This window comes from Rattus norvegicus, chromosome 9 (genome assembly GCF_036323735.1).
Source record: "Rattus norvegicus strain BN/NHsdMcwi chromosome 9, GRCr8, whole genome shotgun sequence".
In the NCBI taxonomy this organism is placed as follows: Eukaryota; Metazoa; Chordata; class Mammalia; order Rodentia; family Muridae; genus Rattus; species Rattus norvegicus.
The window spans coordinates 46141028-46153621 of NC_086027.1; the positions used below are offsets into that span (position 1 = coordinate 46141028).

At 52.0% G+C, this 12594-nt stretch overlaps 1 protein-coding gene across 8 annotated transcripts in view; it reads left to right on the forward strand.

Annotated features, from left to right (window-relative positions):
• The window catches only part of Fer1l5 (fer-1-like family member 5), a 54686-nt gene that overhangs the window by 39230 nt on the left and 2862 nt on the right, over positions 1–12594 (forward strand). For 4 of the 8 annotated variants that reach the window (XM_039084527.2, XM_017596789.3, XM_008767045.4 and 1 more), the window contains 21 exons: positions 371–534; positions 779–893; positions 1845–1947; positions 2367–2542; positions 2639–2809; positions 2994–3126; positions 3225–3302; positions 4636–4817; positions 5028–5189; positions 5449–5553; positions 6559–6705; positions 6781–6943; positions 7122–7147; positions 8861–8911; positions 9019–9123; positions 9733–9852; positions 10310–10471; positions 10675–10766; positions 11082–11252; positions 11415–11563; positions 11797–11936. In XM_039084527.2, the coding sequence (XP_038940455.1) occupies positions 371–534; positions 779–893; positions 1845–1947; positions 2367–2542; positions 2639–2809; positions 2994–3126; positions 3225–3302; positions 4636–4817; positions 5028–5189; positions 5449–5553; positions 6559–6705; positions 6781–6943; positions 7122–7147; positions 8861–8911; positions 9019–9123; positions 9733–9852; positions 10310–10471; positions 10675–10766; positions 11082–11252; positions 11415–11563; positions 11797–11936 (2715 nt within the window). The other 4 variants (XR_005489102.2, XM_017596792.3, XM_039084528.2 and 1 more) reach the window with 4 other exon arrangements.

Genomic DNA, 12594 nt, shown 5'->3' on the forward strand with positions numbered 1-12594 from the left:
ATCTAAGCAGTCCTGCATAAGATAGATGTAGAGGTAGATAGAAAGAGTTGTACGAGAAAAGACCTGGGGTAGCACAGAAGGATGACTGTATAGCAGGACTGGATTTTTCATGTCTGCATTTGACTAGGGAGTAGGCAGGTCACATTGAGGATGCAGACTTTAACCAGCCATCACACTACTTCTCTGATAGTTGAGCAACGTCAGGTAGTGTTGACTACTGAGTCTCAGTCTCCTAGATTCAGTAGAGCTATGACCCCATCTTGCCTGGCTACTACATTTCTAAAGGTTAGGGATCAAGTGTGTCAACATCCCCAATGCTAGGAGGTTGGTGAAGGAGGTATGGGCACTGACTGGGACTCTCCTTCCCCAGTATGAAAATCAAGCCAAGATCAAAGACGACTGGGGACAGCAAGGGCTATACTACTGCCCCAACTTCTCAGATGTCATGGGACGCAAGGCTCTCCCCAAGACAGACTTCAGGGCTCCCCCAGAATGGCATTGGAAGGCCGACTGGGTAATAGAGCCTCAGAGGAGGTAAGGACGGTGCAAGCCCTGACCATGTCTCACCTTCGAGGGCTAATCAGTGGGCCCCAAGCCACTGTTCTAGTCCCCGTGAGTGGGAATACATAGGGCCAACATCACTACCCAATACCCTGTCTGTGTGCCAGGCTCTGCCTTGCTCAAGGGAGGTGGGATGTCACATAGGGGTGCTTAGCTAGCAGAGACAACCCTGAGTGTTCAGACAGCTCTAGGAACCTGGGGTATCACTGCTTCCCAGACTCCTTCTGGACATAGACATCAACAAGAGCCAGGTTCTGGAAGAGGTGTACGAGAACCAGAGTCGCAACGCCACAGGTGCCTGGGTGCCTGCAGCTATCCCCAACACGGATGTGGTAGGTAGCTCCATTTTGCCCTAGGGTACACAGGGAATGGCAAGGACCAGATGGGAAGAGTCAGAAATTGGGGTAGCTCAGCAGCTAGAGCTCTGTCTGAGCCTTGTTCTACCTAAGCTGTGGGACCCCAGATAAGCATTCTAGCCCTGGATGCCCTCTTCTAGCACCGATAAAGGGGCTGTACTTGAGGATGGCAATCTGCAGATATTGTAAATAGGATGACAGGAAGAACCAGGCACTGTGGTACCTGCCTCACAGTGCAACTCTTCTGGGAGATGAGGCAGAAGGATCACTTGAACCCAGGAGTTAGAGTTTGACCCTGAGTTGTGTCCACGGTGCCCATATAAAAAGCCAGGCATGGCGGTACAGACTTATGATCCTAGCAGTGCAGAGGCAGACACAGGTAGGCCCCTATCGCTTGCTGGTCAGACAGCCTAACTTAGCAGGCCAAGCCCCAGATCCCAGTAGAAGACACTATCTCAAAACCTAAGGTGGATGGGCTTCTGAGCAACAAGAATGATAGCCAGTTTCCACATGCATGAACACGTGTGTGCACCAGCCCCAACTCCCACATGCACACACAATCACACACAATCTCTCTCACACACACACACATATACACACACACATTTTATCATGACAGAAATATTGTCTTCTCCATCGCTCTTGAGCACAGGAAAGATGGCTCCACTATATAAGAGCCAGCCTTTGGATTGTGTTTCATTTTAATGGAAGCTACAGGTCACTGAGTAGAACCATGCAAGTCTAACCAACCCCCAGTGCAGCAAGGAGAGAGCCATTCACCTCTCATAAAAGCGCCATGGTGGCTGCAGAAGGAGCAAGGTTTTCTGGTCTAGAGTGACTGGAGGGTCAACAATAGGTGTGTATGTGAAAATGAGCGAAGTTTCATCCACCTCATATGGACCTCCTTCATCCTCAACATCCTTACAGAATGGACAGCCTGTGGAAGCCCCGGAGAATGTGAAGTGTCCCCAAGGCTGGCACTTTAAGAAGAACTGGATTGTGGAGCTCAACCATGCAGTGGACAGTGAAGGTCAGTCTCCGGACAAGTCAGGCTTGCAGGCCTGGGAGCCTGAAGCATTCAAGTCTGGTTCTTCTGGAAGCTCTGAGTGGCCAAGCCCTCAGGCAGGGTGTGTCTGAATTTCTGGGGTTCCCAGCCTCTAGGGAATAGAGCCTCTGTCATTTCACAGATATAGACCCTAGTGTTGAGATGCAGCAGGCACCTCCCAAGGTCTGACCCCGAGCAAACCTGGTGGGTGGATGCATGGACACAAGCAATTGCTGCAGCCGGTTCCTGATGTCTATATTATACAATTCGAGCACACCTTCCTGGACAAGGGGACTCCTCTGTCACCAGGACCTGGCTTTCTAGGGCCCTTTCCTCAGGCATGTCAAAGCCCCCCAAGTCTGCAGGTTCAAGTGGACCCAGAAGCCATGATGCTGCCCCTGCAGGCTGGGAGTATGGAGTGGGGATCCCACCCTCCGGCCTGCCCCAGATCTGGAACTCGGTGGAAAAGACTTACCACTCGTGCCGCCGGCGACGGTGGGTGCGCGTGCGCTTTCGGAATCACAGGGAGGTGGGCCAGAAGCTGAGCCTGGAGGAGGAGACCCTCTCCTTCCTGCAGATGGTGAGGTGTTTGGAGCAAGGGTCCTGGTTGGGATGGGGGTGATTTGCGAAGCAGGGACAGGAGCACAATTCTGAGGTCCAACGTCCTTCCCTGCAGCAAGACCTCTCTGAGGAGGGAAAGGAGGGCTGGGAGTATGGCACATTCGGCTCTAGGTTCCACCTGGACCCTCAGCCCACAAGCCGGTTCCGTCGTCGCTGCTGGCACCGACAGCTGGCGCCCAACGAGGACAGGGGTGTAGCTCCCATATTCCTCCTGGAGGGATCTTTGGTAAGGCTTCCCCGGCTTGGGTGACATTTATTATTCCACATCCCAGAGGATCAGGGACACACATCCCTGATCGGGGCCCAACTTTGCAAGTTTGGCAGGTGACATCTGTACAGGGGTTGTGGATGGCTAGGGCCTGGAGAGGAGTCAGGGTGGCCTGAGAACTTACAGGGCCTTCTGGGTACAGGAAGTGGAGCAGAAAAAACAACCAAAGAAGGAAGTGGAGAGGACATGGGCGTGGCAGCACTGGAAGGACTGGAGGCGTGCCCCGGAGGACCCCCGGATCCCCACCATGCCTTTCATCTACTGCACCCTCAATAGTAAACAGCCTGAGAGTCCAGGGCCTGAGGGCAGGGAGTAGGGAGGAGCATATGAGGAGACTGGGGACAGGTAACGAATGAGACTTCTCTTTACCCAGAGCCTCACTACTACCAGCTTTTCTGTTACATCTACCAGGCCCGGAATCTGATGTACAACCAGGTCCTGACCTTTCAGGGTAGGAATGCCCCTTTGTCCTTCTGCCCTGTCTCCTATTCCTCAAGGCCTGGCGACATAAGACTGTGATGAGTATGTGACAAAGATGGAGACCCCCCCTCTCCCAAAAAAGCTTGTCTCAGTTGGGGTCGATACTCCTGTGATAAAATACCATGACCGAAAGGAACTTGGAAAGAAAGGGTTAATTTTCTAAAGCAGTGAGGGCAGGAACTCAAAGAGGCCAGGAACCTGGAGGCAGGAGCTGATACAGAAGTCATAGAACAGTGTTGTTTACTCCCTAGAACCCAGGACCACCAGCCCGGGGGATGGCCACACACACAATAGGTTTGATCTTCCCCCATAAATCACGAATTAAGAAAATGCCCAACGAGCTTGTCTACAGCCTAGTCTTATGGAAGCAGTCTCTCTCCTCTGCAGTTATTCTAGCTTGCATCAAGCTGACAAAACACTAGCCAGCACAAAGCTTATAACTGTCGTTTGGATGGGGGAAGACCCCCAAGCAAAAACTACAAACCCAGGGTGCTCTTGAGACATGACCCCAACGCCATGAAAGTCGGAGGGGAGGAGTTAAGGAACTCAGTGACTTCACTGAAATTGCTTAGTAGGCCTAGAAGAGGGAGGAGCTTGTATGACAGACTGGAAGAAGGGTAAAGCATGGGATGTTGAAGGAGAGTGATAAACTGGGCTGGAGAGAGAGTTCTGTGGTTAAGAGCACAGGCTACTCTCCCAGAGGCTCGGGGTTCAATTCTCAGCACTGAAATGGCTGCTCACAATTGTAACTCCAGTTCTAGGGGATCCAGTAGCCTCCCACAGATATATATGCAAGCAAAACACAAATGCACACAAAAGAAAAACAAATCGGATAGATAGAACCATAGAACCATTTAGGAGGTGAGTGGATTATTCCTCCTGTGTCCTGTTAATGGCACTGTTTATGGAAGATAAGCAATGGCTGGCAGGGATCTAGGATGTTTGCTGAGGTCTGTGTCCCTTGAGTATCACCAGCCATTTCAACGGACAGTCACTGCTGCTGTGGGCAGTCAGTAAGGAGAAAGCTTATCCTTAGACCTACCTCTTCCATCTCTGTGAAAGCCAGGCTGAACCACCATGGGCATGGCATTGCCATGGATGGAAGCAAAGGTTCCCCTGGCCTGTGGAGCAAGCACAGGATCTGCAGCTCCTCATTCTAGAAGGGCTGTACTTTACAAGAGCTAGCAGCCACTGGGGCTGCCTGTCCCGAGTCTCCTAGGTCTAACGGCTGCGTCTACAGAGGAAAGGAGAACCTCGTTTGGCAGTTTGGAGCTGTGACGTCCTGTCCTCCCTCCATGATCTAGAGTCTTTCATCCAAGTGGTCTTCCTGAACCACAGCTTGTGCACCCAGACCCTGAAAAGCTCTGCAGCTCCGACGTGGTCCCAGACGCTCATCTTCCAGCACCTTCTGCTGTTTGAAGACCCCAAAGATACCAGAGAGAACCCCCCACTTGTGGCACTAGAATTGTGGCAACATGACTCACGGGTACAGCAGGCTGTGTTTGAGGGAGGAAGACCTACCCCTCAGCCTTGCTTTGGGATAGAGGTGTATTTTAGAACAAGGTGTTGGTGTATTTAGCGAGGCTAATGTTCAGAGGCCGTGTATGTGTGTTACTGCAAGACCCCTTCCTCCTCAGAAGCCCATGCTGGTAGCCTACCTGGTCTTCTACATCCCATGAGCTCCCTTCTCTTCTAGGGAAACAAGATCTTGTGGGGACGGAGCATGTGGCCCCCAGTCGTCTGGCTGGGCCTCCAAGACTGGGTCTTTACCCCCCTGAGGTGGCACCCTCTTGTAAGAGAGTTGGGAGAGGAAGAGGGTGAGATCTTGGCATCCTGTGAGCTGATCTTAGAAACACGGGTACGATGGAAAGTTCAGGGCTCATGCCCATCCCTGCCCCACCTCCACCTGCAGGTTTCTCCAAACACCAGGACCCTCCCTTTCCCCTCATGAAAGGTCTGAGGCTCAGGATGGGTTTGGTGATGTCAACCTGGCCAACCTCCCACTTAAGTCTCCTCCAACTCTAACCCACAGATTCTGGGACACATTAGGTGGGGGTAGGAGCAGCAGCACCAGCTCCCAGGGCCTCATGCTCTGACTTCCCTCTCCTGCCCTCCAGAAGCTGAAAGAGTTACATCTGCCAATCCTAAGTGTCCCCTGTAAGAACGGGATTTACATGCTGCCCAAGAACATTCGGCCTAACATGAAAATGATGGCCATTGAGGTTTGTACAGATGAGGAGAGGTGAGCAGGGAGAAGCCTTTCCCAGAGCAACCTAGAGCTCTCGGTGGGGCTTTTCTGACAACCTGGCCCAAAGTTCACGAAGCCTAAGAACACATTCTCAAAAGAGAATCGAGGGCAGAGGCCTAAACAATATGGTGAGACAGGCAGCTGGCAGGAGACCTGGGACCCTCTTGTACTGACCCCTGTGCATCGGGGACTGGCTTCCTGGGGAAGAAATTGAGGCTCAGAGATGACATATTGCAGACAGAGTGATCAGAGACTAAGTGACAGACCACAATTTAAGTCCATCCCTGCTTGAGGCCAAATGGATGCCCCCACATTGGTTATTCTGTGCTGTGTTCGATTTGTCAGACAATAGTCAAGTAGTCCAGGAGCTAGTGACTCCTTAAGACCAACTGATGTGGTTTGGCCTCCATTCAGCCCCCAAGAAGGGTCTTGTGAAGAGTATAGAAATTTCTTTGTCAGTTGAGAGAGAAATTACAGGGTGCCAGGTCACTGGTTGGTCATGGAGCTGTCTGGATACAGCCAGTGCTAAGCTAAATGTCCTAAGGACTTTCAAAAGTCTGAGCACCATCTGCTACTATGGACCCTAGAGGCAGCCAGCCAGCCTCAGGACCTCAAAGTCTAAGAACTGTCTGGAGCCAGCAAGCCAGCAGTGAGCAGGTTTACCACTTACCAGTGTGGAGGGCAGGGCGGGCGTGGGGGCGGGGGGATGGTGAGTAGCAGATTCAGCAGTTGCTTAGATGACACTTTTTTTACAGAGAGAGCAGCCAGCAGCAAGTCTTGAGAACCAGCCTGTCCCCTCATAGGGCAGAGCAACCTGGGGGAGCCTCATTCCTAACCTTGCCATGCTTCCTGCCCCATGTCACTTCCAGTTACACACACACACACACACACACACACACACACACACACACGCGCGCGCGCGCGCGCGCGCTCGCCATAACTAAGAGGTGCTGTCTGCCCCTTGCCCTGGTTTTGACAGATCATGGCCTGGGGCCTTCGGAACATGAAGAATGTGCGTTACCCCCAGCTCTTGCTGGAATGTGGGGAAAAGTCCCTGAGGACAGAACCCATCAGCAACTTCCAGGAGAATCCCAACTTCCCTACATCTACCTTCTTCTTCACGGTGGTAAGAGGCCCTGGGTGGGGGCTAGACAGTCTCCATCCCTGGAAGGGCCTCACGTTCCCCTCTTTGGGCTTGTAGTTCATGCCTATGGAGGAGTCCCACGCACAGCCCCTGGTGGTGAAAGTACTGGACAACCAGGCATATGGCCAGCAGACTGTGGTCGGTCAAGCCAACATTGACTTCCTCCAGCCCTATTTCTGTGACCCCTGGTCTCTCAACTACACAACTGTAAAGCTGCCAAGTATGATCCTTTCTCCTGCCCTGTCTCTTCTCTCTCTAGTGGGACCATGCCCTTGTCTCTTCTCTCTCCAGGAAGTCCTCAAAAGCAGTAGGGTGGGACCCTGGCTCCTTTGTGGGGTTCGTGCCCCTCTGCCCTGGCTTCTCCTTTCCTGAGGCTCATGACTATGTTCTCTCCACAGCACTGTCTATTAAGAAGCCTAACACCGTGAGTAAGGGTCCTGGGCTACCTTCTCCCTTACCTTTTACGTGAACGACCTTATCCCTGTAGAGAGCTGTCTATTAAACTGTTCCCATGAGGGGGCTTAACTCATGGGCTTGGTCCTCAGTCAGGTCTACATGTGAGAATCACCTGAGTGGGGGCGGTGCTAGGAGGCAGTTCTGAGACAGGGCTGCATATATTTATGGCTGGTCTTGAATTTGTGACGTGGTAGGGGATAACCTTGAACTCCCAATTTTCTTGCCTCCTCCCAGGTACTGGGATTGCTGGTATTCATCCAGCGTACATCTGCTTTTATTATTGTGTTCATCTGTGTGTAGGGTTCATGTGGTGTGTGTGTGCGCGAGTGCATGCATGCGTGCATGCGTGCATGTATGTGTGTGTGCACGTGCACATAAGCCAGACATAACTCCACCTTGCTTTTTGAGACAGGGTCTCTCCCTGGCCTAGAAGTTGCTAATTAAGCTAGGCTAGCCAGTCAGCCCAAGGGATCCCTCTGTCTTCACCTCCCCAGCACCAGGATTGCTAACATATACCACCATTTTTACCGAGGTTCAAGAACTTTAGATTCTTACACTCAGGAGACTGTGATGGTTAACAGTGACTGTCAACTTGATAGGATCTAAGATCACCCAGGAGTCAAGCCTCTGGGCATGGCTGTGATGGTTATCTAGATGAGGGTAGTGGAGGTGGGAGGACACACAGTGAATCTATCTGGACAGCAGCATCCTGTGAGTTGGAGCCCCACAGGAAATCAAAAGGAGAGAACTGAGCAATGGCTTTGAGCACTGCTTCCCAAATCCATATGCAATGAGACCATCTGTCTCAGGCACCGGCCCTGTCTCTACCTCACCATGATATCTCGAGCCAGAATAATCCCTTCTTGTCAGGTATTTGATGACAGCATCAAGAAAACGAACACACACAAGCATTGTGTGGACTAAGACCTCCTTACCTGAGCCCCTGGCCCCAGAAGGATCCAGATAGAGTTGCCGGTTATTAAGATTTTGCCCCAAGTCTCTCTACCCCTAACATTTCATGATTATAGCTCTCAGACGAGAACGGCACATTCTAACACATAGCAATCCCTAAATGCCTTCAGATGCTGTCAGACATAGTGCTATGTGCCTGCATTCCAGCACTCAGGGAGACGGGGCAGGAGATTGCAGGTCTGAGGCAGCCTAAGCTACATAAGCAGGACACTGTCTCAAAAGGACGAGGGCTAGGGATGCACCCTGAGGGACAGGTTGTTGGCCTAGCATGGACAGACCCTGAGTTCCATACCTAGCACAAGATATCGGAGGGAGGGAAGTTGATTTTGCTGGGTGGGCCATAATAGTTAGGCCTGTGATCCCAGCACTGAGAGGCTGAGGCAGGAGGATCACTGCCTAAGTAAATGATGAGGAAGGGGAGGGGCAACCAAAGAGAGAGACAAAGAGAGAAAGAGAAAGGGAGAAGGAAAGATTCTGCCTCCACAGGTTCAGATAGTGTGAGGTTCTGCATTTCTGAGCACTTCTGCATCCTGTCCATATGGATGGACAATGAACCCTAGGAAGCACAATTCCTCTCCCTCACCCCTCCCATCCCATCTGAACTGAAAGGCCTATGTAAAGGCCATGGGGAGGTGGGGTGGGAGAGCCAGGGTGAGCGTGCTCAGCCTGTTCTTCCCATTCTTCTCCTCTAACCTTCTCCACTTTTCAGTTCCTAGACTTAGTCTACAAGAAGTTCTGGTTTGATTCCAGCAAAGACGAGGTAAAGCAGACTCAGACCAAGGAGCAAGGGATAACCCCCATCAGTTCAGGGAGGTGGGGTAGGCTCTAGCCCTGCCTGAGAGCCAGCAAAGGCCTCTTCTCGGTCAGGGTGAGTATGAGCAGGACGTGGACTGGTGGAGCAAGCTATCCTGGGCCACGGGCAATGAAGACAAGTCCCTGAAGTACAACTACAAAAGCTACCATACCCTAAAGGTTTGGAGAGTCCTGGGAAAGGGGTAGAACAGAGCCTCCATTGGGAGGGGCTTGGAAACTTACTTAGCCTTGCTTTGTCAGGGAACTACCAAATGGCAGAACTGTTTTTGCCTTGTCTGAAATGAGATCCCGTGTAGTACAAACAGGTCTCCGGCTTGCTGGGTAGATGTAGATGCCCTTGAACTCCTGAGCCTCCTGCCTCTACCGCCTGAGCACTAGAACTGCAGCCATGCATTGAGCACTAGAACTGCAGCCATGCACCACCAATTCAGCTTAGAGCAGGGATCCTGTTAGACGAGCACTCTCCCAGGCCTTCGAACTTTACCAGAAGCCCAAGGGGGATGGCCCCGTGATAGGGGAATTCAAGGCGTATCTATAGCAGCTTGGCTCCCTGTCTCTCTGTAGCTCATCTGTCACCAAAGGAGGGGGACTTTCTATATTATCCCCTAAGAATACCAGGGACCCTTCCAAAAGCTGTTTCATCTGAAGCAAACAGTGGGGCTCCTGACAGGGCAAACTCTGAGGGAAAGGCTTGGGTGCTCATAGTCTCTTCCTCTCAATTCCCCAAATGGTTCCTCAGCAACCCATGTCCTGCACACACCCCTACAGGTATATGACTGTGAGCTGGAGACCATTCAGGCCTTCCAGGGCCTGCAGGACTTTTGCCAGACCTTCAAACTTTACCAAGAGAAGCCCAAGGTGGACAGCCCTGTGGTAGGGGAATTCAAGGTATGTCTATGCTAATTTGGCTACCCGTCTCTCTGTAGCCCACCTGTCCCCAAAGTCTCTAATAAAAGCCCTGACACTCTGCACATCCCCGAGGATGCCAGGGCCCGAGAAACAGCTCCAGAAGTAGAGCAACACAGACCGGTCTATGCAGGCAGGGACTAAGGAAGGCAGGACCTTCAGACTCCCAGGCCTGGCTCATGCTGGTCCCCTAAAGACACAGATGTGTTCAAACCTGAAGGGATGGGTGTGCAGAGCTGACATCAGCAGAGTCTGGGAACACCTAGTAGCTTTGAGTGCTTTTGCCCAGTGTCCCTTTAAACTCAATGGTCCCTTCCTAAAGACTCCTGCTGCTCACCCTTAGCCCAACAGCCCCCTCCCCCAGTTATACCCAAGCGGCTGGGGTTCGGGGGCACTTTACAAAGTTAGCCTAGCACTGCCAATGCCTTCTCACTCCCAGGGCCTCTTCCGAATCTACCCCTTTCCTGAGGACCCAGATGCCCCTAAACCTCCACGTCAGTTCTCGGCTTGGCCTGAGATCGAGGACTTCCCTCAGATGTGCTTGGTACGAGTGTACCTGATTCGAGCCATCAACCTGCAGCCACAGGACTACAATGGCCTGGTAAAAAAAAAAGAAAAAAAGAAAAAAAAAAGGCCCATCTGTGTCTAATGGCCCCCACCACATGCCCAAATCATGCCCAAATCACGGTGATGCAGTGCCTTAGGCTGTTTACACCCACCCAGCCACCCCCACCGGCATCGCCTACTCCCACCCTCCACCTCCCTGACCAACCTTGACTGACTCCCCTCCTCCTTCCTTCCCAGTGCGACCCTTATGTGATCCTGAAACTGGGACAGACAAAACTCGGCAGCCGGGACTCATACCACCCCAACACTCTAGACCCCATCTTTGGCACGTGAGCTGCCGCCCAGTCCCCCATGCTGTGCTAGTAGGCAGAGGCATTCCCTCAGAGCCTCCATGGTCCCTGTAAGCAGCATCTCACTGCCTCTTAGGGGCTCCATAAACCGATGATCCCAAAGACAGGCACTCCATGCCTCAGCCATCTTACTTTCAAGTTACTTTCAGCCATGTTCAGGGAAATGGGATGCTGGGTAGACAAACCTGTCCTGTGCTCTGCTGCCTACGTTCACTGTGGATGGAGGAAGAGGTGGAACAGGGACACTCAAGCAGAGTGCATGCTCACAGCCACTCTGCAATGCCTTGACTCTAGGATGTATGAGCTCACCTGTAACATCCCACTGGAGAAGGACCTGGAGATCCAGCTGTATGACTTTGACCTAATTACTGCTGATGATGAAATTGGAACTACAGTTATTGACCTTGAGAACCGACTTCTGTCTGGCTTTGGGGCCCGTTGTGGGCTCTCTAAATCCTACTGCAAGTGAGTGAGGACCCATTCGGCAAGCAAGCAGCTTCCAGAGAAGTAGCTGGGACCTGGGCTAGACCTGCCTCTCTGCTCATGCTTCTAGCACCTTCGCCTGAAGCTCAACACAGTGGGAAGGACCTGTTCCTTCCTATCTGTTTCTCTTGCATACTCCCACAGGTCAGGGCCCTTTAAGTGGAGGGATCAGATGACCCCGAGCTACCTTTTGTACCGATATGCCAAACAGAAAGGGCTGCCTCCACCCGTATTTGACCTTGAGGGAGATTCAATTTACTACAATGGGGAAAAGTTCAAGTTGCAGAGTTTTGGTGAGCCCAGCACACTTCCAGACGGCACAGGGGTAGGGTAGCCTCAGGGAACCAGTAAGGACTCGGGCAGAGGGAGAGAAGGGCAGTTTGCCCTTGGGTAGAGAGCCACAGACATTTTTCCAATTTTCCCCTTTCTTCTCATAGAAGGCGACCATAGCCAAACATCCTGGCAGGGCTGGGGAAGGTGCTCAGATGGGAACACTAATGACTTCATGAGCCTGTCTCCCATCCAGAGCCCACACCCCCCACCTATGAGAATTTGGGGCCTAAGAAGGAGCGCCTGGCACTGTACATCCTAAACACACAGGGGCTGGTTCCTGAGCACGTAGAGACTCGCACACTGCACAGTAACAGCCAGCCAGGTATCGACCAGGTATGTGACTGGAGAGGCTGTTGCTGCCTCCTGTGGACTGGACTGGACTGGACCAGGAGATATGGGTCACAGTCCACAGTGTGAGGCAAGGCAGGCTGACAGCTCACGTAGGTGCACGGACAGAAAGAAGCCAAGCATGCTTTGCACGTTAGCAGAGAAGATGTTCCAGTGGAGAGGACTTCACACCCGGAAGGGCCGTGAAATGGAGGCCTCACAACAGTTGTGGGAAGCTCTCGGCTGTCTTAGAAACCATCAGTGCCACTGTTTTGCTCTCCTGGGTGTAGGGAGGTGGTATCACAGATCAGAGGGCACAGATACACAAACCGCAGTTCTGGCTGTTTAACTGCAGGCTGTCTTCTCTGTGAACCTGGGGACACAGACACCCCACCACCACCACCAAGAGCACCTTAATTATCCCTCACTGTCCCACCATCAAGATGGCTTCATCTTCCATAAATCTTTTATATTCATCAAGTCTTATGTTGAGAAAATTTTAAAATAACCATCCTCATTAAACTGACTTTCTCAAAATGGGTCAACTTTGAGAAATTTAAGTGGGTCAGGTGGTTTGACAGGCAGAACATATTTACCTGTTTCCCACGGCTTGGGGAGCCACCCTTTCCCTTCCTTCTCTTACCATTTACACCACTAATTCTCA